Source organism: Diprion similis, chromosome 8 (genome assembly GCF_021155765.1).
Source record: "Diprion similis isolate iyDipSimi1 chromosome 8, iyDipSimi1.1, whole genome shotgun sequence".
NCBI classification, from domain to species: Eukaryota; Metazoa; Arthropoda; class Insecta; order Hymenoptera; family Diprionidae; genus Diprion; species Diprion similis.
The window spans coordinates 26701683-26729242 of record NC_060112.1 but is presented as its reverse complement, the minus strand read 5'-3'; the positions used below and the strand labels follow the sequence as shown (position 1 = coordinate 26729242).

General features: G+C 40.2%; 1 protein-coding gene across 1 annotated transcript in view; it reads right to left on the bottom strand.

Moving 5' to 3' along the window:
* Positions 1-4961: 4961 nt before the first annotated feature.
* Positions 4962-27560, bottom strand: part of LOC124409432 (alpha-mannosidase 2) — a 42671-nt gene continuing 20072 nt past the window's right edge. The window contains exons 3-5 of the mRNA XM_046887034.1: positions 19185-19357; positions 17832-17965; positions 4962-8183 (exon numbers count right to left, since the gene is read on the bottom strand). Coding sequence (XP_046742990.1) covers positions 5569-8183; positions 17832-17965; positions 19185-19357 — 2922 coding nt within the window. The 3' untranslated portion in view covers positions 4962-5568. The remainder of the gene's footprint in view (positions 8184-17831; positions 17966-19184; positions 19358-27560) is intronic.

Genomic DNA, 27560 nt, shown 5'->3' with positions numbered 1-27560 from the left:
GTTTAAAGTCAAGGCCAAACTGTCGTAATGTGTTTAAGGAGATTTTCATGCTGCCATCCTGATGGCGGTACCTATACATATATATATACATATATTATATGTATCGCTGTGAATCACCGCTGATGCCGTAGTGGTTATCACCATCTTAAAAAAAAGTCTATATTAAGCTGAATACATGATTAACACTAATTTGTTGGGAAATAGCTACCTATTAGTTAAAATGTGATGTATAATAACGGTAATTATCCAGTAACAGAATGTCACCTTAGACCGATTGGTTATCTTGCTTGTGGTCAACATTTTCCAAATACGTTATAGAGGTATTAATTATATCGTAAAACAATTGTGCTATAATTATTGTTACTTAATTTGCGAGCAGGGAAACGGTGAATAAGTATCCCTAAGGTACGTGTTGTGAAATATGTTTTGGTGTAATATTGACGTTGCAGAAATGTAAATTCAAACGCACCGCGATTGGTTGTTCCGAAAAAACGCTTCGAAGGTATTTAAACAATGCTTCATCAGCCGCGCGCGAACGTACCTTTCAGACTCCTTTCAGAAAATAAGTCCACAAGTCAAGATAGCGATGACGTAGAAATTCTTGGTTCGATCTCGATGTTTGCGGTTTTTCTCGCTCCAGGACTAATATATTGAATATATTATCGAAAGTTGATCATCGTCATGACTGTCTTGTCGTAAATTCAAAGGTCGAATGCCGTGAAATTGTGAAAAATAAGCCCAAGAAGTCTTCTCTGCAGCCACTTGAAAGCCAATGAGTGTATAATTGTAGGATCAATAATTACTCGAACAAACCCAGGCAAACATAAGTTTGGGAAATTTTTAACGAATCAAAATGAAACATTATTCGGTACAACTCGTACCTTCCTGAAAAAAAAATCAGAAAAAACAAAAGAAAAAGAAATTGTTAGCGCCTAACCAATGCAGACCCGTGATTCTGTCCAAGTAAATACAAGACCATTGCCGCAGATGGCGCCAGCTCTTAACAAAGTGCTGGATGTTCTTACACACACGTAGGTACGAAAGTACTACATCGTAGTATTTGACCACATTACACCACCCAGTGCCCGAGTAAACCTTAAGACTTACCTCAATTGGTTCCGTGTACTTTGAACGCTATTATCTCCCGGGAGTATATAAGGGCTTATCTCCACGCTCATTCATATTACTTTACCTAGCAAAAAAATTATAACACGGATATTATTATTGTTTGAAGTTGAAGAATCTTTGTACACGGTTCATTTCCATGATATCATTCCGGATTCAAGGCTGGTTAAAGAATCGATTGCAACCTGTCAAAAGGGGCGTGTGGACGGGTCTTCTACGTTCTTTCCTTCCGCACTCGTCACGAGGGGGCTGGCAAATTGATGGAATTGGATGTTTAGCCTTGTTCCGGTATTCTCAATACATCGTCACGAAAAACTAAGTTACGGATAGTAACGTTGCTCCGCTAAGACTCGACGTTTTTCATTTTATACAAAATAAGAACCAGCGTCTTTCAGTCAAATGTGTATTTGAAAAGATCTTGCAACCGAAAAAACAAATCTTCTTAGCTTGCCCTGCGTTCGTCTTAAGATTAAGCAATAATAAGTAGTCGGTTAACTGGGCGCTCGATCTTCATTTCCAAATTTTGATAAAAGAAAAAGAAAGGCTCTTCGCGGGTGTCTGGTTACGCAATAGGATCGCCGTCAAAAGAGCAATCGTGGTGGTAATAATTCATCTTGTGGGCTCATGAAGGCATTTAGGGAGCCTCGCCAGACGAACGCCGAGTTCGCATTATATTACACGGCACCCTTGTAGTCGGGGAGAGCCGTTGAAGCGTACAAAAAACATTCGAATGCCCCTAAGCCGATCTCCAGCTCGCCGTCTCCGCTTTTGCCAACCTTTTTCCCTTCTGTTTTTTGTCTTCTCCATTTAATCCGCGTTCGAGACACGCCTTAAGCCCTTATAATTTTGAGCATCCTCCCCCGCGTTTAACGGCTCGATTTTTCGTTCGTTAATAAAAAAACATTGTTACGAATGGAGAGAAAGTTTTTCGGATTTTTCATAGTCAGGTGAAGGTGTCCAGGGATTGAAGATTGGCTGAAGAATATGCCAGCAACGAGCACTCTCTAAAACTTTGAAAAACTTGGCGTGCTCACTTTGCGAAAAGACGCGGCGAGGCAAGTTTATTATTGGTAAACAGTCTTCGCCCCTGACTTTCGAACTCGAAAAACCATTCTAGTCTCAATTTTTTTTTCCACCCTATTTTCTTTGCTGCTTCTTCGTATTTTCCTCGAGTTCTTGCTTTCTCCCATATGCGCAGTCACGAAATCTCAATCCCAACGAGTTGGCGAAAGTTTGAAATTACAATTCATCTCATCCCCCCGAACTTGATAACCACTTTCATCTATCCGACGTATACACTGCGGTATACACACCCAAAGAGTTTCGCATTGTGTTACTCGATTATACCGAATAATAATTTCCGGCGATCGGAGGCAGTTGAGAATTGATAAAGACGGACGAGCATTACATTTTCTGAGAGGGGCACAGATTACACAATACCTTGTTCAAGCACATGTAAATTGACGCGATATTCAAAAAAACAATGGCAAGAGAGAAAACACGGATTTCATTCGAGTCTGTTTGGAAGCGCAAGCAAAACTTTCTGCAGAGACATTTAAATCCACGTCAAGGGCTCATCAGTCGAAGGACTGGTCTAAAATTTATTATACTATCCGAAACTCGGCGTCTTTTCGTTAAAACTTGTAATTAAACTTCGTTTAATATTCGTCTTTAAGTGAAGACACGTATGAATACGCGACTGTACATTTATAGTCTTGTTTCGCAGTTTATTCTTTCTCCTCATTCCCCGTTACGTGTAATTACATCTGTGTACCCAATCGAACCGATTGAATCTCTCTCGAGTGGCACATTAAAGTCTTCAGCAAGTTGAAATATTGTTTTTACGATTATTGTTTAGAATCATATTCCGCATGTGGCCTTGCGTTATTATTTATCATTGGCGTCATAGCAACATATGACTATAATACACGAAAGATAGAAATTATATTGACGAGGTAATGACGTATAATGTGTGTCTGTTTTTTTTTTTTTCTCTAATGTAATTAGTTAATAAATATAATTGTATTACATCGCAACATAAATAACATCATGTGTATAATTAATTATCATACTGTTATAAATAGTTTTGCTCTCTGATCATTTTTCATTCGCGCCTAATTGAGCGTTCATAATAATGTATAAGTCGACGATGATGTACAAGAATTTCAAAATGAATTTGAATTTAAAAATTGCCATGGCGCAAACCATGTTTTATTAATTATTTTACATACCTCACACGCACCTAATATACACAATATATCTATAACATATATATATATATATATATATATATATTTATGTATATATATATCTTCTTTTTTTCTCTAAAGACAGCACAAACATAGAATATATTACAGTATAATCTACCTACCTGTGTAATTAAATAGTTATAATTCTTATACATATACACTTTAGTAATTCAATTTTTTTTTCTATATTACAGATTAAACCTACGTCATGTACCTACCTACGTATATTGTATACGTATAGAAATCCTGATGGAAAATAATATCAAGTAAATTTTCAGTTGTGTCTTGGTACACATGATCATAATTTCAGATGATTATAAATTTTTCGTAGCGGTAGAAAATTTTAAATTCATACATTCACGCTTTTGCGTAATATCGATTCATTGATCAGACAAAAGATGCGAACATTTTAGTTTATCGGTAAATCGAAACTGTGAGGTGTATTAAAAAAATTAAAATTCATAGGACAACAATTGGCTAGTTCTAGAATTCTACGATTCAGTCAATCAAATCAGTCTCTTTCTAGAAGATAATTTAACGAAAAAGCAAACGAATATATCAAGAAATTGGATGTATAAACAAGAAGCTCTTGTGTATACATTAAATATAATCTGACCTAACAATTCTTCTAGACGCACTAAATGTATATTAACCGCACTCATTATAGGGGAATGATTACCGTATCAATACGCATTTTGTTTATTCTTTCGCGAGGTGAGGTTACTCAGTGTTATCCAATTTTTTTCCGACACAACTCATACAAATTACGTATTTTTTGTCTTTCATTTTTATATACTACCAATGACGATCCATTATTAATAATAATCCTCACATTAACAACAGTAATGATAATAATAATAATAATAATAATAATAATAATAATAATAATAATAATAATAATAATAATAATAATAATGTTAATAATAACAACGGGATAGGTTAATTGATCGCCAGTTTTTGTATAAACTGCTGTAACATATAATAGATTCATGTTAAAATCCATTCAAATAAATATCATGCGTAACCCAGGCCGCCAGTGTTTCATCGCATTTTATACCATATGACTTTGGCTTTCGTTTACTGGTAATGTGTTGCTGTAATGTAATTTATCGTTAATCAATATTGTTAAATAAAACCCTAAGCTATGACAAAGTATCCTTTTGCCATTGGTCGGGCGTTAATTATGCGTCGCGGATGCTGGTTTTCCATACGTGCAAAATAATATATCGTAGAATTTAATTATCGTACAGACATTGTTAACGGGAATCTCGAGCCTCTGCCGTGGCTTTCGAATTTAATTGGAAGAACATTTATATGCATTCGCGTTCGTCTTGAAATATAATGGTATACCCGCGTATATATATCGAATTTTCCTGCATTATAATTATTATACACGTCATGTGTACACGAAATATATTTTATATACCAATTTCATTATTGTTTAAATAAACTACTGCTGTTGTTGCTGCTGCGATACACCGTATTAGTGATTCTTTAACCGCGCGTAAATCGGAACAGAATGAAGAAATCTTGGCGCTCGATCATTCCCAAAGCTCTGATTTTTAGAAAACAAAATAAGATCCATTGAGATTCTTTTCATCGAAAATCTGACTTCGTACACGCAGTTTGAAAATGTATTCACAGAAGCGAATCAGATATGTTGTGTGGAAAAAGTCATGATTAATACTTTTTAATTAGCGGTATCAAACCGCGAGAATATCGCATCGTTTTGTGCAGCAATACATCGCTTATGTCTCTCGCCGCGGTTTTAAATACCTGTTATTATACGAAAATACGTTAGTTTTAATACTTGATTTATTTCCCTGTCTTTTCTCGGTTGTGTAGGTATAATATAATCTTCGGAATAGGCAGAGAGTATGATATAAATATAGTCGAGTTAATCAGGCTGATATGTACACGTGAGAATTACAAGTTGCGAGCCCCAACTGGCCGGATGCAACATACCGGAAGACGCCTGCATTCAGTGACAAGAGGTATAATACTTGGAGATAAAACTTATCTACGATGATATTTCTTAGTATTTATACGAAAACCGAATGTAACATAATAATGGTCAGATTGCTTGGCCGGGCCCGAATCATGTTGCATCCCAATCGAGGCAAGCAATCACTCCTCGTTAACGTCCAGACTCTGAATGAATGGTCAGGGAAAGACCATCCGCGGGACCGCGTTGTTACACGAACCGTATACTGTACGTCTCGACATCCATGGGGACGATACCGATCTCTCTGAAACCATCGTTCAGCTGCTTGTGAGCTTTGGTCCCGGTCAGAGAAGTCTTGGTCACGTTAGCGTTGAGGGAGTAGAACGAAGTGGCAGGTGAAAATCGGTCGCCAAGTGGACAGTTCTTGAATACAGTATCGGTACCGACGGCGCAGCTGTAGCCCTGTCGATGGAGAACCATCAGCGCGGTGTTGGTTGGGAAATGGGAGAGTTTTTGGTCATGGTTGGTCCGCAGATTCATCAGATGAACGTCGCACGGAAAGCTATGGCTGACCAGGCGGGTCTCCGGACTGACCTTGACTTCCTGCTCGGTACCGTCTACCGATAAAACGAAGACGTTTACGGGGTAGTTGAGCGCGTTGCTCATGTGATTGGCGAACAACGACGCCCGGGAGTAACTGTCTCCGTTCCCGTTATTGATGTCTTCGAGGAGCAGCCAGTGCTTGACGACGGTCTTCCGATTATCCAGGAGACCCTCGCCCATCCCCCGCGAATCGTCGTAGAGGGTTCTCCTGTCCAGCATCACCTCGAGCCAGCCTGGCTGGTAGCTGGCGGCACCCTGGGCGTGGTTGACCAGCAGGGTAAGCCTGTGGGTCGCGTCTTCGATGTAGGCCATAGTGGTGATGGGGTAGTAGTTCCCTTCTATACCGATCCTCTCGATCTTAGTCCTCTTCAGCATCTGATGGCCGTTTAAGTCGGTGTAAAACTCGGGCGGATCTTCGTTCTGTATGTCGGTCTGTATCCTCATGAACATTTCGGTCTCTCTGTTCTTCGGCGGTGTCTCAAAGTCCACAACGTTCTTGAGGAAGATCGCCTCACCCAGGCTATTGTCCACGTGGTAAATGGACACGTGGTGAACCAGGAGCTTGCCATACTCCACCGTAAGCCGGGAGCTCAGCGGCCCAGAGACGATGTAGATTTTCTGATTAGGAGTGTAAGCCTCGAGGATGTCCTTGTCGGTGTCACGCAGATTCGGATCGGGCATGAAGAGATAGGCACCGCTGTGAAATTGGGCAGAAGGATAGGCAGCGAACTGAATTCCGCACTGCATTATCTTGCCGGAAGTCTTCTTTGTAACGGTCTTCAGGAATCCTGTTTGACCATCGAAGAGCAGCTTCATCCTGATGTTTTCCAGCTGCACGTCCCCCGTCTGCATTGACTTTATCGGAAAGAGCGGATCCTTTCCGCACCGGCTACAGTAAACCATGGACAGAACGTCGGCGGACACCTTCTCGACGTGTTGGAGGTGATAGGCCGCGATCGACAGCGGATGGAGTTCCGCCACAAACAGGACGGTGTATAGATCATGTGTTATGCTGGTGGCGTTCATAACCGGTAGAATTTGATACGGGATGGGATTTTTTTGGGGATCCAAAACCCGGACCAGGTGAGATGTCACCTTTAGGGTCACAACTTCCTGCCGCGTCTGAGCTAGCGGATTGAAAAGAAGGATCTGACGCGTCTCGAGATTGTTGACGACGATCGGAATCTTCTTGGGAAGCTTCTCGTAGCTGTCCCTGTCCGATTCTGGCAAAACGTAAACGGAGTTCCCTTTCGGTGCTGTAACGGCCAGAGACTGTATGACGAAGCTCTGCAAGCTCGTCATGTCGGATATCGACTCGAAGAGCTTAAGAGCGTAGTCTTTCATAACGAAGGATTTCGACGTACCGGTAATGGCGTCGTGGTGCTGGAAGAGGCCCAAGTTTCTTCTGGCCTTGACCAGCTTCTCGAAGTACGTCTCGAAGAGTTTTACGTCCTGACCCGACTGCTTGGCGACATTGAATGCCACCGTGTATAGAATCTCTGCCGACCTCAGATTCGCCTCGAGTTCTCGGTCCAAGATCTTCATGTACGGACGCGTCGTGAAGTATCCGCTCCAGTAGGCGGGCCTGCCTTCGCTGAATATGTCGGAGTAGACGAAAAAGTCACCCTTTAGGGTCGGGAACTGCTGATACCTCTTTTCGATCTCCTGGAAGTACTCCTTCGGCGTTCCGAACACAACCTCGGCATTGTACTCGTCTTTCCTTTCGTTGATGAAGTCGAGGAGCGCCTTGTAGTTGGTATACTGCTGGTCCCACTCGGTCGGATGATCATACCTGAAGTCGTCGCCGAGAGGCATCAGCACGACGTTGTGGGGAAAGAGTGACCCGGTCCTCGAGTACTGCTCGAGAAGAAGTTCAGCCATCTGCTTGACGTTGGTCTTCGTCACGTCCACCGCTCGTACCGAGTACTCGGTGTACTCGCCGTTCACCTTCCGAAAGTCGAAGTTCAGACAGACGTGGGGATGCGGACCGCATGAATGTTTTATGCTGTATATATCGAAGGGCTGATTGTGCGTCAGCATACCCGTCGCTCCGTTCTTGTCCCAAGGTTGTTGCCAGAGGAAATCGCCGTACTGTTTTTTCGCAAACCATTGCTTCCAGGCGTAGTGAATCCGCTGAATCACCATCCCCGAAAGCCCGGAGGACTTGAGAAGGTACGGAACGGTGGCTCCGTGACCGAACGGATCCACTGCCCACCCGGATTCCGGTGCAACACCAAGGTTCGTCTTAAGCCATTGATGACCTGCAAGAAAAGAACAGAATTGATTGAATGCCATGAATGGTCAGGGCGAGATAAGGTTCGAGCTTCCAGTAATCCAGTATAGAGAGGCGACAAGTACTGGCAGCAATGTATGTGGTGTTGCATTCATATCGACGCATATTCCACGTGAATATGAACGATGAATCGACAAGTGTAGTTGCCTCAGCCTGCGATTTTAATATTTCCAACTGTATTTGCCTTTCACTTTCCGCGTGTGATATGGAATTGGCTGTTTACTCGAAGCGATTAGCGAGTCACAGCGAGCGGAGTTGAGTATTTTCATCGCCCGCTGATCAACGTATCGACGCTTCTGTCACGAACAGGGGATGAATGCAGGGTCAAATTAAATGGGCGGGGTCACCGGCCGTTTGTTAGAGACACTGAACCGGTTCAATGCACAAGCACACGCATGGTCTCACATCGAATGCAGGGGTGGATACTGGATTCTCTTGATTTTAGTCCCATTGCTGCACGTTAGGCGAGGCTTGAAGTGAGAGTTGGGCTCAAATAACATTTTCGCTAATTCGATCAAGATGGCGATTCACGATTAGTTATACCCATCTACCTTAAAAAAAAATAAGCGAATTATAAATATACGACGAAGAACATTCTGGCTTATCGTTAGCTTGCGGGGTAGTTTGACCGATTGTTACGGCCCTGGACAGCAATCTATCGAGGTAATATCATAAAGCGTCCGCGTTTATATCTCTCTGTTCTGTTTTATTCATTCGCGAAGCGAGTGTTCCTGGAATAATAGAGCTCAGATCATCGGGCTGATTAGGCGCTTGGACTCGATGTCGTTTCAGGCCATCCTAGCCCCACTCTCTTTTCTCCGATATTATTTTAATCCCCCTTTTTTGTTGTTTGCGGCATAAATTCACGTTTCGAATTGAACCGTCAAGCCTCGATTGGCACTCAAGAAATTTTCGCGCTCCACACCGGCTCGGGCCCTTTGATCAGCTCAATTGTACAAGCAACCCACTTTCGATCCCTAATTCCAAAGCTGGTATTAAGTTTCGCTAAATCGCGTACACGTGAGTATTCGCGTGAGCGTGTGACGTGTGCATGAACCCCACAAACCGTATGTAATTCCAGGCTGGTTGTTCAATGAAATGGGAAACGGGCCTCCACTACTAAGATCCCGCAGAAAGGGAGGGGGGGGGGGGGGGGCAGTGTAGGTAGGGTTGGCGCTGTCATTAGAATTAAGTGCGAGGAAGCCGCAAAATTAATCCTGCGGGATGTCTCGGCAGGTAATAGAATTACCCGAAGTCAGCGCTAGTTAGACGGCGTATCCCGGTTATACCCATCGAACCCAAGGACTCCGACTAGTTCGATCTCTGCGGGGGTGGATAGCGAACGGGTCACTGATCCAGCAGCAATTTGTTCGAAGCTGTCGTCAGAGTTGAGAGATTTGGATTTTTGAAACTCTTGGATGTCGATCTTTAGGGAATTCAACGTCTGCCCGGCTTATCCGATTGAACCCCGGATCCAGTTTTTATACGTATTGAGAAATCGGATGAAGGTTAATCCGGTCGAAGGTCTGCAATGTAGTGCATGTACATTAGGGTGGCGCAAAAAAAAGACCGTTTTTTTTTTTTTGAGTCTGTGTGAGTGTGACAAAATGTTAGTTTTTGATGTTTTAAGAGCCCACTCCAAAGAACAGTTCAAAAAAAAAAATTTTAAGAGGTCGCTCCAACTTTTTTAAAATGTAAAAAATGGTTAAAAAATTTTATTAAAAAAATTATATTCTCAGTATTTTGTTTGATTTTGTATTTTGTGGTGTATTGTTATCGATTCTTTGTTACTAAATTAAAGAAAAAAAATTTATGAAACTTCAATATGAATATGAAAAGGTTGCTCGAAAAGATCTAAAGAAACGCACCAAAAAATTGAAAAAAAAATTATGAGCGACTTGAACTGAAACTTTCGGAAACTTATTTTTTTTTTTCTTTTGTCTATAAAATTATACCGTAACGGGAAAAAGATTAAAAAAAAAAAAAAAAATCGATTTTTGACGATTTCTGACGTTTTTAAAAATGTGGAGCGACTTCTTAAATTTTTTTTTTTTGAACTGTCCTTTGGAGTGGGCTCTTAAAACGTCAAAAACTAACACTTTGTCACATGAAACTCGAAAAAAAAAAAAAAATGGTCGGTTTTTTGCGCCACCCTTTGTACATGTAGTTCAGAAAATGGTATTCTTTCTTTCGAGAGGTGAAAGAATTTTTCGTGTAACCGACCGTTTTCGATTCGATCCAAACCGAACACGGTCACTCATAGCTTCTCCTCGTTTTCATTCACTGCTTGATCCTTGATGCCGACACACGAGTTGTGTCTTGTTGTTGAAAATAGAGTGGAAGATATTATATCTAGATTGGAACGAGAGACACTTCGTTAGACAACAGCCATTGTCAACACCCCGATTGACAACTTAATCTTGGAACAGATTGAGGGTGAAAAAGTTCGAGATTAGATTCATCGTTTTTCGCACTCTTCGGTTAACTTTCGTAACACTATCTCTAGTTTCAATTATCTCCAGGCATGTTGGTCTCGTTTGCGCTGACACACAACCGTATCACTCTAACCTTTCTCACACTGTAGTTGCGAAGATTTCGAGCAAGTTTTTCTTCCTACATTTGGTCCAGCGTCCACCGAAAGTTCCTTCACCCTCGAATGAATCTGATTTACCGAGAACGAAACTTTCCGTCAAGACCACGAGGACACTAAAAATGGATTTAAGGACACGGGCTCAGCCTCAAAATTCCACTTTGCAAATCTAGCTACACTGGCTTTCAGTTTTAGAGGTTGTAAGGGTGAACGTACATTGGATACGTAATCACGGCTGACGATCGGGAAGAGGATTTAGCACACTCATCATACGAGGGTGGATTTTTTCAAGTGTTTCGTCCTCTAGCCCATGCCCTGCGGACAATCCGAGGGATTTCGCGATGCGATAAACCGAGGAGAATAAGGAGGAGGAGCTGGAAAAATCGTGAAATCGCCCTTGTTTATCAGCAAAAAGTCTCCCCCCTACCGTTAATCCGGTAAAACGACATGGCATGGTTACCCGATCGTTCGTTGAAATATATTTCCCGATTACGTGCAACATGGACTCGTGCACCCCGTGTTACTGTAGATCTGTATTGAAAATTCTGCCTCGCCGACGAGGGACCCTTTCGTCAAATCGAACCGAGCTTACGCAGCAAAATTTATTCCGAATTATTGGAGGGTCTAGATAAGAGAGGGTATCGCTGTATGTGGATAAAATTCATAATTGAAACGACCTACCTAAAAGCGTTCGTATTCCGATTACCGAAACGATTGCTAAAAGTATGTTTTAAAGTAGAAGGGTTTTGATGTAACCGATCGTTGATATAGGAAAGTTATGGCGTAGCGTGTGCGTTGAAATTATGGGGAACTTTTAAATTCTTGGTCTTTTCATAGAAGTACTTGAGCATATTGTGTAGGCATAAATGTATTTTATATACATTATAGAAACTATCGTGATGAACGGCCAGAATTCTTCTCTGTCAGTTTGCCCCAAGGAAGCCGCAGACATTTGCATTCAAATGAGATTGCGCAGGATAGGAGAAAAGAAGAGGCGAAACTTTTAAGGACTCTTCGGCGCCAAAACTTTCCTGGGACTGTTTACCGCTTCACTCCCCTAAATCCTCATGTTTACTCGAAACACGTTTCAGATAATTCATTTCAGTTTTAAAGCCGAGCAACTCCTATACCGAAGTGAACTTTTTATTCCCTCAGGAATACCTATGTCTGCTCCATTATACTATATACATATATACGTTTAATTGTCCAATCTAAAGCAATTCGAATGAAGTTATATTATCATCGTGAGTTGCAAGCGATGAAAATTGTTCTCGCATGTTACAGCCGTGAGTTTATAGTTTCGGTTCTTCGAGTTTGGGAACACACGGATTATAATTGGATTTGTAAAGCCGGTTAGATAATTTAACGAGAGCAGAACTTTGATGGCTGCATTAGGTGAATATTTTTTTAATATTTCAAAGTATTTTTCTCGCAGCGAGTGACTCGCGGTTTTTAAAGTGACCATGCGAATAACAGATGGTTCAAAACGTGTTCAGACAATCCTTGAAATCAGTCTCAGGTCTCAGGAGGTTCGAACTGTACACGCGAAAAAAACTGAGGGGCTTTGTAGAAATCGTATAATTGCTTCGAAGCTATAATATGGCGCCGAGGTTGGATAATGGAATCCAATTAACTCTCGTTTTAATTGGCATTTACTAATGCTTAGAAAAGTCGCCACCTCTGTAGAATTTGCAAAGTAGGTGGCAAAAATAGATCGGTATCTAGGAAGTCTGAATTCAAAATCAATAAGTGTACAACTAACGCGAATTGTTCCATCTCACATTCCCTTCGAAAGTTCTTTAAGCTCAATCTTAATTCAAAGTAATCTGAGTGTTCTTGATGTTCAAAAATTTTCAGATCTAGACCTATTCACTTGAAATTTTGCATGCATTGGCTTCTGAAGTCACTGATTACGAATCTGAACTCGAAATTTGAAAATGGATAATAACGGATCCAACATGGACGGACCATTTGTTTCAATATGCTATGTTTCCGATAAATTTTATATTTTTTTTAGACTCAGAAGTATTTCAGGGACCTCACGGAACTAAAAAACTCTGCAGTTGTTACAAAAAACGTAGTTTAATAAATAAAAAGCTGAAAAAAATGAATTCATAGGGGTGAATTAAAGGGTTAGGCAGCCCTAAAAGCTTCAAATTACATGCCACCGGAATGAAATAAGCGTGGGTAGAAAGCAAATACACAATAACATATCCGATAGCGTTTGGGATTGTTTGACGTTGATGACAAAGCTGATAACAAGACATGACGGTGGTTTATGTGGCTCGAAGTTGACCCGATATCGTTTTATTCGCGGTGAACTTTTCATTGTAGGAACAAGTATCGAGGGCACAGCTGCCCGATTCGCGAGGACAATAATTGACATGCACCGTCGTCGCTTGACCGAATTGGGTTTATAACTGCGGCGTTAACTGGAGTTTCCATTGAACGAACTCCCGTCGTCCTCGAGGTTCGTTACACTAACCATAAAGTTCTAGAGGGCATGGCGGAACGAACGCACTCTGCAAAGTTCGAATTCAAGTAAGCGCCGTTTTCCAACTCTCCGAACTTTATGGAGGTTTAAATATTTTATTCCTCGCGAACAATCCCTGCCGGAAAAACTTTGATTATGTCCTGATAATCTGACACTTGATCCATCAAGTTCTGTGCAGAGATGAAGATCCAACTGTTCGAAGTCCCAATTAACCAATTGACGAGTAGAGGAACATATTTCCAACCCTTCTACATACCTAACCTAACCTAACCTAAGTCTTATACATGGGGTGCCGGTGACAGAGCTTGACTTTTTGAATCGGTAGGCAATGATAATAAACGATGCAGTACTGCCAACTTTATTCCGGAATTGTACGCTTCAATGCCGAAAGAATAGCAGCGAAACACGTTAACCCATTTGCATTCTACTGTGCAATATAATCGAAATGCGCAACTGTATTCTTGAACAGAACGTGAGGAACCGAGTCGTTTTGTTATTGTTCAGAGATTCCGAGACTTGTGCGAGTCAATTTCAGATTGAATCCGGCATGCGCGAAATGTCGGTAACAAATGTCGCCAACATGAGATTTCGGTCTACTTCGTAAGCGAAAACCAGATCAGCTGCCATTTCGTCATTTCACCATCAAATCTCATGGTACTGGGCTCAAAATGTGTATTTTATCACCGCCGAGTGGCATCATACCGGATAGTTCGATCCATTCAGTGCAACTGTGAAAATTTGGCCAATTTCTGTGGGTGGTAACCAATCTGTAAAATTTTTTTCCAAATTTTAAAAAAGTAAAAAGACGCTCCACTTTTTGCCAAAATAAGGCATTAACTGTCCAAATTTTACTCTGATCGCTTGAGCGGTATAGGAGTTTTGCATCCCTGCGTTTTCGAGGTGTACAACGGGTCTTTATAAGCACCTTTGTACTTATAAAGTTGACAAAGCCGCGAGTATTTATAAGTCTTCGATGAAATGGACCAATTCTATCATCATAAGAACGAGCTTCGATTTTAGTGAGTTATTATTATCTAAATTATGATCTAAAGATCTTGCCAGTGAGTGTTTTTCGAGAATCTTCAAAAGACGGAGTAAGTATCGGGATTTCAATAAGATGAAATCCATCGGAGTACGGTACTTTCGATGCAAATAATTGTCATTATAGGTATCCGCGTCGTTAAAGGAAGCGTTAAGAGCTCCGTAAGCATCGATGAGTACAGCGCGACTTTGATTGAAAAAAAAAAGTTTCAAGAGCCTGAATTAAAAAAGCTACGTTTACCAGTCGCCGAAACTTATCCCCCGGATCTTTTGCGCCTGATATTCGCACGGATAAGAGCTTGAAAGCAGTCTAGAATCACTGAGGGAGAATTAAATAGTGGAAGAACCGTCAGCCTTGAAGCATCAGGCAACGCAATCGCGAAATTACATTATTTCAAGTTCAACTCAAGGGTAAGGACTAAGAAGAAAGAGAGAGAGAGAGAGAGAAAGTGAAGCGGAGGGTATAAATAATTCAATGAAATTGTCGAATTAGAATTTCGTACTTAATTTAACTCTGCAGTATATTTATATCCATATACATTATATATGTGTATATACTATATATTATGTATATATATATATATGTATATACGCAACTTGTAGAGTAAATTAAGAAGCTCGTTCCCCCCCGTTTCTCCATTCCGTCCAAAGATTCCATCCTCGCAATTCATATCAACGAAATTCTTCTCTCTTTTGGTTATAAAAATATGAATTCTTGCTTTGTTTCTTTATTGTCTGTTTTGCAAATATGTGCGATACTTTCCACATATCATTAACGGGCATTTTGGATATAAATTTCTTGTTTCGTGAGAAAGACGTATAGTTTCTTCGTCCTCTGTAGTATTCTCGGTTTTCCAAGTTCCTTGAGAACCTTAGACTTCGTCAGCGAGAAGAAAGCCAAGTTTTTAGGCATCGTTGTCCCGTGGGGGTCTGTCGAGACACGTCGAGATCGTCGTGTCGCCACGTAATCCGTTTAGGTAATTTAAGATAAACGGCACTCGAGAAATACCTTGTAGGCATAAAACCGGCTCCTCAGAGTCTTACGTTGCTTTTTTTTTCCTTCTTCTTTTTTATTCCGAATGTAAGCAGAAACGGAAAAACCCGTCGCATAATTCGTGAGTATATATGCGGTGTCACGAAAAACATGACGATTTTATATCATTTTCGAGAAATATACATATTCTTTCAGACATGGAAACGAGTGGATCCAATGTAAAGGTTGAAAATTCTTCAGCGTCGTTTTCGGGTTAATGTGTTTCGTACAAAAAAGCTGTAGAATAAATCTGGCAAAGTGATTGCAGATTCCTCGATTCCTTAATTTCTTTCGGTAATATAGATCCTGCGTCTGCAGGCTTCGAGCCAGGAAATGTGGCCAACAATGACCTACGTGCAACGAAGGGTGGAAAATTGTCGAGAGGAGATTTCGTTCGAGGGTCGCTCCAATCTCGTGGTAACGACGCGAGGCCTGATTAACCGCAAATGATATAAAGTAGTTCGCAGTCCTCCTTGTCGCAATCGCGAATCACGTAATTTTTATTGCTGCAGGTTGAAAGAAGACGACAAGGAAGCTGCGGAGGACCGACAATAGAGATTTGCTCGTTTGTATGAAGACCGAGTTTCTCGGCAAATTAATTAAACCGCAGGTATCTAACAATAAATCAATATTCATCTATTAATTAATTATCATCATTTACACGATTGAGTTCGAATTGCACATACGATTGTAATTTTAGTTTCTCCCTCACTTCGATATGAATATTGAGAGAAAATTAATATAAAATACTCGTAATATTAGGATTTTTATGACTGTATAGTGAACGGTAATTTTTTCACCTCTGCACCGTTAAATGTGGTTGAAATTTCGTTATTTTATATTTCTGAAGGGGACTTGAGGCACAGGTTAAGCAAAGTGTCGACTGCCGAGGATTTTTTCAACTTAAATGGATATACCAGAGAAGCGTTAAGGAAGCTGCGAGGAAACCGGCGACTTCTGAATGCAATTCACAAAACTGGAGTGGTATTATGCATATGCATGAGATTCATTGCGATCCTCTTTCACCCGATGAAAAAGGAACTCCGGAATTTAATTAGACTTTGTTATTCTAACGCTACGCTGCTCTCTACCTTTCGAATATAGTTCAGACATGCGTTTTGGTAAATTGCAGCTTTGCATATTTATGCAATATATGTTATGTAAAAAAGTTGAAGATGAAAACCTTTTCTCACACAAAAATACTGAATCGATTTAGAAAATTTATTAATTTTCATGTTTCAAAATGTGAACCGTTCCAATTATCATAGAAATATAAAAATGTATTTTTCAAAGTAAATAATATACCGCCATATTTTTTTCCAAACAATGGACAAGATTTGTACGTTCGATTCTTACTTGTAATTTACAGGTGGAAAATACATAAAATGTCGCTCGATCGAAAGAAAATCATATACGTATGATAGCTTTTATTCTGTCCAATAATTGCTCGGTTCTGGGTTATTCTGGATAAAAAAAAAGATGATGGCAATTAAAAAAAGTTCCATATGGGGCAGTACATCCTATTTCGATGTGCGTTCGACGCTTGACCTCTGGAATTCGACCCGCGATTTTTTGTTTGATTGTTCTGACATCAAAAGGTACAATTTTCATTTTTTGTTTTTCATTTTTCCAACCCGATTTGAATTTTCTACAATTTTTTAAAATGATTTTACTGATCGACATAATTAAAAAATCTGGAAAATTTCTGAAAAATCGGGCGTCAGATATCGAAATTTTTTTTTCCTCTTACTATTTTCAAACTTTTTCCGAAAAAAAAACGTTAAAACAATTAAAAGCGGGAGTCAATCTACTATGGATAGTTGCTGAAACATTTTCACATGCCACACCGGATTACTGAAATTTTTTTCAAATTCTTTGTAAGTTTTTTCATTATTTTTCTAATTAATGTTTTTTTCAATCAAGTGATAAAAAAAAATACTCAAAAATCCGGTGTAATTTTTCAATTTTGTCGTGTTCAGTAAAAAATCAGTTTTAAAAAATTGTAGAGAATTCGAAACATGTCAAAAAAATCTGAAAAAAAATTATGCCTTCTAATGTGAGAATAATCATATGAAAAATCACGGGCTAAATCCGAGAGCTCGAGGGTCGGACGCAGGTCGAAATGGAATGAACTGCCTCATATTCAAGGGATTAAATACATTGGCTGAGGCTCGAGAGAAGCAGCCTGGAAATGAGAGACAGCTAATTACCCTAGCTTTGAAATACATCGAATAACTTCACCTTTGAAATGCTTTATTATTCACCCCCCCCCCCCCATCTCCATCTCTATACTTTCGAAAGTAAAAAAAGTAAAAAATCAGAATCTTCGTAAATTGAAATACACAGGGAAGATACGAAAGAGAGAAGATAGAGAAGAGCGAAGTGCAGGATCATAAAATTCAGGAATAACGCAGTTTAGCGCAGTAATACTTGGCTGAAATGATAACGGCAATTTTACCTTCGATAAGCTGGTCCAGCATCGCATAAATGTGGGATGTCGCCTCGTCAGTCATAACCCAACCGCCGGTAGTCATTTCCAATCTGCCTTCCTTGATCAGCTTCTTCACAGCCCTCTTTTTAGTGGGATGAGCGCTGAAATTAAAATCGTCAAAGGTTTAATCAACCTAGGAAAGTAAAAAATCTCTGTAAACTTGACTCGGTATTCAAGCGCATAAAGTTCTTTTTCGTGCAGCAATATACGTATATATGGTCGATGAAAGAGAATGTTTATAAAATTGAAATCATAAAACCATTAGCGTTATTATTTATATCGTACTGTCGTGGATAAAGTGCAACAACAGCAAACGGATAGAATAGAAGGAGATACGTGAAAAGATTTAGCTCTTTCATTTAATTTTTTTCACCTATTATTATTCTTTTTCTTTTTCTCTTTCTCTTTCTCTTTCTCTGCCGTTATTGCGGTGCGGTAAGATCTTGGCGCAAGATTTGAACGAGAGAAGAGTCTGTCCTTGCGGTACTTTCCTCGTTGTTCTTTTCGCTCGAGTTTTTCCTTCAGTTTTTTTTTTTTTTTCCTCTCTTTCCCAGAAAACAATATAATTCACTCCCGAAAAAGTTTCTCCCCACAGTATCGCCCGTCTAGTCTTTATAAAAGCAGTCCAACACCGAAACGCTGCACTTATATATTACAGACGTACAATACAGTAAACGACAATGCACCGGAAGCTAGAATTCCTCATCCCCGCTCAAATCGGCTGCATTCTGAAAGAAAAAACCGCCTGCGAGGATCAATCAAGCGGCTGCTGCCGTTCTAGGAACGGCAATTTTCTCGTTCTCTCATCCCCCCCCCCCCCCCCCCCACGAATTCCTTATTTTTCTTCAACTTTCTTCATTATACCTACACGTTACAGGTCCCCCTGGCACCTGCAGGGTTATCATGAAACTGACGTTCAACGAAATTCGCAATTTCGCAACACATTCAGCACGACGACGGCTGGTTTCGAGATCCGCGCAGCACCCTGCAACGGTAGAAAAATATCTACAAGCCTGCAAATTGTAATGAATTTTTCACCCCGAGATTCGCGGCCATTTTTCACTCCCGCTATTCGAAATTCCGGAAATTCTTGCACCGAGTAGAAGGAGAATCCACATATCAGTTGGGAAAATAAGACCAATGTCATGCAGAGAGGCATTAGCAGAGGGTCCGAATACGTGAAATGTGGACAAATCGAGGCTCTTTTCTAACCCCTTACTTCCCCAGAGTAAAGCTTCTCTCGAAGACAATATGGCGGCTTGGAATGTTCACTGAAATCAAGACGCGGCTGCAATGCTGCTTATTAATCCATCAACGTACCTGTCCCACCACAGCGACAGAAACGAAACCTCGCTCCATATGAAGGTCATATTCGGCCACTGCTGGAGCTTGGTAACCATGTTGTTGAGGATCCCCCTCGTCGAGCTGTGGAAATACTGCTCGAACGTTTTCAACCATCCGGGATCGGCGTGGCTGTGCGGGACGAGGAATACCTTGAACAGAAAAGTGCATTTTGTTATTTTTTAGACTTCCTTGTATATTTTTCGAAGCTCATTGCCAGCCGGATGGAAGACATTTTTGGAATAATTAAACGGTACTCGTGCGACTAATTCAGACCAAATGGTTTGTCAATTTTTAAGGAAAACGTTACGAAATACGAATGACTTCAGACACAGATAAGAGAGAAGGAGAGGAAAGGATCACAGCCAAGTAGGCAGTCGCCATTAAACGTTCCAAAAGGAGGTCTTTAACTGTCACGCTTGGCCAAGCAATGTATAAAATTTCTACAATATCGTTTTTTTCACACTCATAATTGCTGTATCGATTCACATGTAGACGATGTCTGCTGAGAATATTATAACCTTAAATTTAAAATAGAACGTGGCAGGCTCGACGACGACATCTTTTGAAAAATATGAGTCTTTAATTCAATTGTACTCGTACCAATGTAAAAATAATTCTCCTCTGAACCGTTTAATATAAGTATCACCTGATGTATGCATTGTGCGGATAATGGATGAATGAATGAATGCAACTATCGAAATGATAATGAAATATAAACTGTTACAGGTACATGAATTGTGCATGATTGAATGAAGTTGATGCCAAATAAATAAATAAATAAATAAATATGAACAACACGTAATTTTTCATGCGCATTACTCTTTGGCAAGTAAATAAGTTCTTTACAGGTTTCTGCTAGAAAATATTTCGTTACAGCATGTAGCCCAGCTCTTGGACGAAATTTACTGTTCAACTACTTGCAGCAAGTGCAAGAAGTTTATTCCAAGAGGGGAAAAAGCTCGATGAATTGTGCGGCAATTCCGCGGTGTGTTTCAGCGTCGGATTTTTAGGTGGCGATGAGATTTTATCCGTTTAGTTTTACAAGCTTTTTTCTCTTTTGTTTTTCGCTTTTCTACTTTATTTTTAAAATCTGCCTCCAGCACAACAAGGCTCTCTTGGCAATTACGATAGGGAGTGAGGCGCGCAGGGTTTTATCCCGAGATCCTATGATCCCGATTGTGAGTGTCTGGTGATATTCCGAGATCCCAAGATCCAGAAATCCTGAGATTCCCTAATCCTCGGAATTCTCTCTCGCTCTCTCTTTTTATTGAGAGCCGAAACGCCACTTATCTTTATCGTCATCTTTCCCTGACCATCTTCGAACTTCGGGTTCGATCTTTACTCAAGTATCCAGAAGTTGTAACTCCTCTCGACCCTTCAAATTTTCGCAAAAAAATTCAAATTCCAATTATCTCTGCACGTCATTCGCATACTAAAATTAATATCTGATTACTGCTTGAGATTTTCATAAACGACATTTTGTATCCACGTAACAGGATAAAAAACAAACTGGTTGTTAGAATATCATCCTTGTATTGTATAACCGATATACAAATTACTACCGAGTAATTTGACAATGGTTCAACAGTGGAAAATGACAACAATACGGTATAATGTCTGTTTCCCAACGGCACAATGAGGCACTCGAGTTTTTTTATCGGATAAATCCACTTATCGTTACTTTAGTTGAACATTCGGTGTTTTGATGAAAGTCGTTTATGCAGCAATGCAGGCAGGCAGTGATACGGGCGGATTGTATAGGCGGGATGTTTACTTTTTATTCTGTAATACCCTCGGTGTAGTACAAAGTGTCGTAACCGGAATTAATTTCCTTTCCACATAGTTTCATCAGCTTGTCACGGAACATGTAAAAAAATGTGATACAGCAATTTGTCGGAAAGAGAAAAATAGACAAACGACAGGAAATTCGAAGTTTGAGTTCAAATTTACGCATTCGGTAGCAGAGTAGAATTAACATACCGTAAAACAAATTCGGCAAACTTTTCCTCCGTTTCGTTAAAAATTTAACTGGTATTTTGAAAAATTGAATATGATCATCAGATTTAATATCAGAGCTGTTTTTGTCCATCCAACTTAGAGTTTAATATCTTATTAATATTCAGATTATCTCAACAAGTGTTTTTTACCCTTACAATGATAAAACCGAGAGAAAAATACAGGTAAGGCTCAAGTGGGGGGGGGGCATCGATTTCCGATCATCTCGAATTCGGATCATCCGTTTCTGAATAATAGCAAAAGGACTGAAAGGACGAAAGAAGGGAGAACGAAGAAAAAAATAATCAGAAATTGAGAAGAGGGGATGAAGGAAGAGAGCCGGATAAAAAAAAGGGCAAAGGTAAAACAGACCAACACCATTTCTCCGGAGGAGCCAACCCCTAAAACAAATGCCGCGCGCTCATCCCACCACTCGTAAAGCTTCTTCGCATAGGGATCCACGTCCGGAATCCTTAAGCAGGCAGGCAGGCAGGCAGGCAGGCGCTATACGTCCTTAGATATACCTTTTTGTCGACCCAGCAACGATTCGTTGGGGAGACTGTGCGACTGGGTGAAGTGCTGACTGCCCCCCCCCCTGGCACACCAAGCCACGTCAATTTTCGATACTTTTGTTTTCTCGATCTTCGATCATGAATTGAATACGTTCAAAGAAGTCTGCGCGAAGCGACGAGACGCAATGCAACAAGAATTTAAGAGGCAGTCTACTTTCAGCTACGTGCGCAAAGTGAGGTTAACTCACAGGATGTGTAAAAAGTAACTGACAATGAGCTATAAACTTTTTCCGTGCCAATTATCTCGATGAACTTGTTCTTCCACGGAAACACCGGTGTTGGTCGATTTTCCAAAAATTTCAGACGGAGTTGACATTCCGAATTTAGAAAGTTCCGAAAGCGCCAAATTCTGAATTTTTCGCTGGCGAAACTTGAAGTAAGGAAATTAAACTTTGACGAAATATCAGAGTTTGAATGATCCAAAACCCGAGACTCAAAGTTCCGACAAGTCAAAGTTCCGAAGTTGAGAAAATTAGAAAATTTCAACATCTGAAACGTCGAAATTCCGAAAGATCCAAGATTTTCAGTTCCATGAATTCCAAGCTTGTTGAAATTTCACCATTTTGATCTCTCTTTGTTTTGGATTGTCGATATTTTAAGTTCAAAATGTTGTTCATTCTGATTATCACTATTTCTCATTTTTTGTGTGAGTATATCTTAATTCTCGGAGTATCACTTCATCGAAACTTGATTTATCGGAACTTTGAGCGGTCGAGTTTCCAACCATTCGAAACTCCCTCGTTTCGTAAAAGTTTGATTTCTTTACTTCAATTCTGATTTAAGCTCTTTCGGAACTTTTCAAATTTGGAACTTCAACCCCGCCCCTCAACGCCGTCTCAGAACTTCATCGAATGCCTATAGTGACTAGAAAAAGAATTTGCAGAATAGAATAGAGACAAAGTCGCCTCCCTTTCGCCCCGAGAAAATGCTAGTCTTTTTATACTCATACCTGTATAACGAAACAACACGTATAATATATGAGTATGGAACAGTTGCGTGTTGAAAATGGGTTAAAGGAGGGTTAAAAGCAAATCGTAGGTTAGTGCTCGACTAACGGGCAGCAGTACGGCCATGACGTAAATATTCTTGCGTCTAGCATCCAGGGAGCTTTAGCTCTAGGTGCTCGTAACGGGTTCCCCGGAAGTCACGGCCATAAAGTTGGCGAAAGGATATCTTCCTTTGCCTTTTACGCGATGGAGCAAGAAACGAGTACCTAAAGGTTTTTGTTACACCCGTCAGACGACGACCGCGTTCTGCATTACAGCTCGCCTATCTCCGTTTTCCTCCGTCTCGATCCCTTTGGTCGTTGTCGTCGTACATCAGGGTCGAAAATTGATGAGCGAAAAATAATTCCCGTCTAAAAAAGTTAATTAAAATATCCGCGGCACGATACGTGCCAGGAAATCTTACCTGACACGCAAACGACCGATGTGTCAAACTGTTGGAATGGAATTTTAATCGTTTGCTCCCGGAACTGTTGCGAAAAAAATAAACTACGGATATGCGATATCTAGTGGATCATAAACCTTCAACACGATGCTCCGTCACTTCAACTTGTTTTTGTCGAATGTGTTTTTTAAAAATTGCTCAACTGACTCCATGTTCGGAGCTTTGTTTGAAGTAAACAGTTGAAGTACCCTGAAGACTGCTTCGTGGTCGTGATATTTTTAAAACCATTATACCGAATTTACTATGGAATTTAAAAAATTCCTTGAAAATTTCTTCAGATTTTAGAAATTAGATAGTTTTTTTCTCAAGTTTTTAAATCCTACTTCAGATACGCTGAAGAGAAAAAAATTCTGAAAAAAAGTTGCGGTTGCGTTTTTCGTCACTCACGTAAGTACAACTTTCACACGAATGTCGTCGCCGTAGAATCTTGATCAATATTTCATGGAATGCCCCATATACACGTGTACGCGTATGTATGCGTGTTTACATCTCACAAGTTCCAATATTCAAGTAATTATAATTTGGCAAGATAATGCCTGCGGTTCTACCTCGGCTTCCCGAATACCTTGCGAATTGATCCTTTCGCCGATGGAGCAGCGCGAAAGGCTTCGAGGTTCCTGAACGAAGTTTGTTCGGTGAACTACGAGAGGCACAGCAGGCGAAGCCTCTCGGTTACTACCACAGCCGACTGGCTATCTTGATTACCTTGTTTGATACAAGTTTGGATGTAAAACACCGCCCTTGGCGAAGGTACCGCAAGATAAGCCATCGAAAGCCGATCTCCCCGACTTTCCGAAACCCTTTCGTAAGTCGAGCCTGATTCTAAGCGCAGTCGGCAAGGTGCAGAAGCCATCAATTTCGTCCTGGACTCAAAAATTGGACAAAAGCAGGCTGCAGGACTCTTTGTTTAACGAACCTCAACGGCAACAAAACGTTGTTTTTGGTACTCGATACGCACCCTTAGCGTCGTTTCCTTTTTCACCGGATTCACAGCCAGACCCCATAATCGTATCGTATATTTGTACGAATACACAGCGAGATCCTTGGGGATTATACGGGGTCTGCAGGTGCCCTGACGACGAAAGATTATCTCAAGTTCCTTGAGTCACGCCTGGCAATTAGGGAACCACGATAGCGGAAAATTGCAGACGGAAGCACAGGTATGGCTTATATTAGAAGGAATTAACCGATAACGAGCCTCGATAAATTCTCTCGGAGCTTCCCGCCACGCTCTCGTAGGACAAGATTCGAATGCAAATTTAATCGGGTTAATTGAGATTGAATAGACGCACTTCCGGCTCTTGATCCGTACTTGGTAATTATTTGTCAATTTGCAACGGTACGTACGTGTTATAATAGTAAATGATATTCTCAATTGTTCACTAACAGATTACAGAGGCCTGCGATGCTTTTTCCTCCACAAAACTGAGATCTCAAAAACGCGGGAATGTAAAACTCCTATATCGCTTAACCGATCAGAGTGAAACTTGGGCAATTAATGACTTATTTTGGCAAAAAGTGGAGCGTCTTTTTACTTTTTCAAAATCTGGAAAAAAAATTTATAGATTGGTTACCACCCACAGAAATTGGCCAAATTTTCACAGTTGCGCTAAATGGATCGAACTATCCGGTATGATGACACTCGGGCGGTGATAAAATACACATTTTGAGCCCAGTACCATGAGATGTGATGGTGAAATGACGAAATGGCAGCTAATCTGGTTTTCGCTTACGAAGTACACCGAAATCTCATTTTGGCGACATTTGTTACCGACCTTTCATGCCTGCCGGTAATTTTTTACCGACATTACACGCATACATTACCGGCATGCGCTTAATGTCGGTAAAAAATGTCGCCAAAATGAGATTTCGGTGTTCTTCGTAATCGAAAACCAGATCAGCTGCCATTTCGTCATTTCACCATCAAATCTCATGGGACTGGGCTCAAAATGTGTGTTTCATCACCTCCGAGTGGCATCATACCGGATAGTTCGATCCATTCAGTGCAACTGTGAAAATTTGGCCAATTTCCGTGGGTGGTAACCAATCTGTAAATTTTTTTTTCAAATTTTGAAAAATAAAAAAGACGCCCCACTTTTTGCCAAAATAAGGCATTATCTGCCCAAGTTTCACTCTGATCACTTGAGCGATATAGGAGTTTTGCATCCTCGCGTTTTCAAGGTGTACAACGCGTCTTTACAAGCACCTTAAGGGAAAAATTAAAAGTTATATTTTGCAGACTTAAGTGTTATCGATAACGAATATTTATTCTTTTGTATGGACAGTGAAGTGAGGAGATTTTATATTCTTAGTTGTAAATCGGTGATATATTCCCAGACCCAATTCAAGTGATGTTTGTAAAGTGTTCACGTGATATTGATACCACGTATGCGAGCAACTTCTCGTGGAGTTTAAATATTCTCGCCGGCAGCGAAGGAGCTTTTGCCGCTTTTCATAAGCGCGGCAATATTCTTCAATCTTTCTACAAGAGGATCCCGCCCTCGCTGCAGGAAGGATGACGTTGTGAATCCATGAAAGTGGGAAATGGAAGCAGGCAAGTAACGGCAAGCTGCCTCCTGTACACACACTATGGGTGTAGATAGATTGTTCGATTTGTGTGATCTTGTACTCTTACCACGAATACGCGAAACGTTAGCAAAATTCAATGTTGTACCTGCTGATAATTAATTCGTGACTACGGTAGTAAGTTGGGAGCTTTTGTCCCCACTCAGGAGGCCGAAAACAAGCGATTGATTGTTTACGGATTTTTCATGAAGGGACGTTTCAATTTATTATTTTTAAAATTTATATACATATTGGGGTAAAATTGAACTCCGGTTTGATATTTTTTATTGGGAAAAATAATGAATCATAAAGCTGCTATAGCCGATCTCCAAGTTGCGGCGAGCAAGATATCTCTGAACTAGACCATGCGAAATGGAAAAACAAAACATATTTAGCTATTATAAGGTATTATCTGGTCTTTAATCGGCGAAATAAGCAAAATCTTAATTGATGATAAAACGGCGGCTTCTCAAAAAAAAAAAAAAAAAAAATGTTGACTTTCCATAAAAAATTTCGCCTTAATTTGTTGATAAAATGGAAAATATTTATCGGCGAGAAAACACCTTCGATCAAAGACTGATAAATATATTCATTGAGCTTGGGTAAAAATTTCAGACTGATCGGTACAGCCGTTTTCGAGAAATCTTGCTCACTGACTTTGAAAACACAGTCTTGAGAAAAACGCGTTCAAATTTTTAAAAGCACACACTGCGCGTAACTTCGACAATATTTGTTGGGTCGACGTGAAGTTTTTTGTGTATATACTTGAATATATGGAAATTACGAAAATAAAGTTAAAAAAAAACAAAATCGAATTTTGAAAAAGAACGTTAAATCTCTTGACCCGAAAGCTCGGCCTCCTTATGTGATAACTAAACGGAATAGCTGCCTAGAAGGTCGCAGACTCTATGGCAGAACGGAAAGAAAAGAAAAAGAGATGAAGAAGAAGAAGAAGCTCCGCAGGCTGAAATTTACGGTTATTGTTCGCAGCGAGAAATACAAGTCAGCTGTGCTTAACGGCTAGACATTAGTTACGAGAGATAAGTACCCATTTTGTCTCCATCTGCCTCGTTCCCTATTTCCCTCAAGATACAGACGTTAACCTCCGTTAAGGGTTGCCACGTTTAATGTCAGAATATTCCCCGCTGGGGTTGCAGAACTTCTGGAATCTGACTATTGCAGATGCGTGCAGAACAGATTGCAAATTCAGATGCAAGAAAGCTTTCATCACTTCATTTGTGTAAGAAATTACGGATCTAAACCTGTTAACTTAAGGGTTTGAAAAGTCTTACTCAAGATCATCTCGTCAAATGTAACTGAAAAGTGTCCATAACGTTACGAAATCAAATTTTAAAATATTAAATTTCAATTATAAACATTGGATTATACGTACAACATCAAAGAAATAAAAATATTCTACGATTTTCTACATCGGAATATCGCTACTGTTCGTTAAATTGCAGTAAAAAATGGCCGCGATTTTGTTCGCAAATGGATTTTCCACACAACATCTGATTGTTAGTTAGATCTTGGATGACAATAATGTATTTTTTGTGGTATCGTGAGTTTACCATCATTAAATTGTAACGATTGAAAACGTAGAATTTTTGTAACTGCATACTGCCGAGTTCAGTAGAAAATCTGCTTCAGATTGTTTCCAAGAAATTCATTTACAAATCAGATGAGTCAGTTTCAATTAGAATCAGAATATTTAAAGTACGCTGAGTTTAGGATGAAAAAATCTGACTTTGTTAATAACAAAATGTTCACA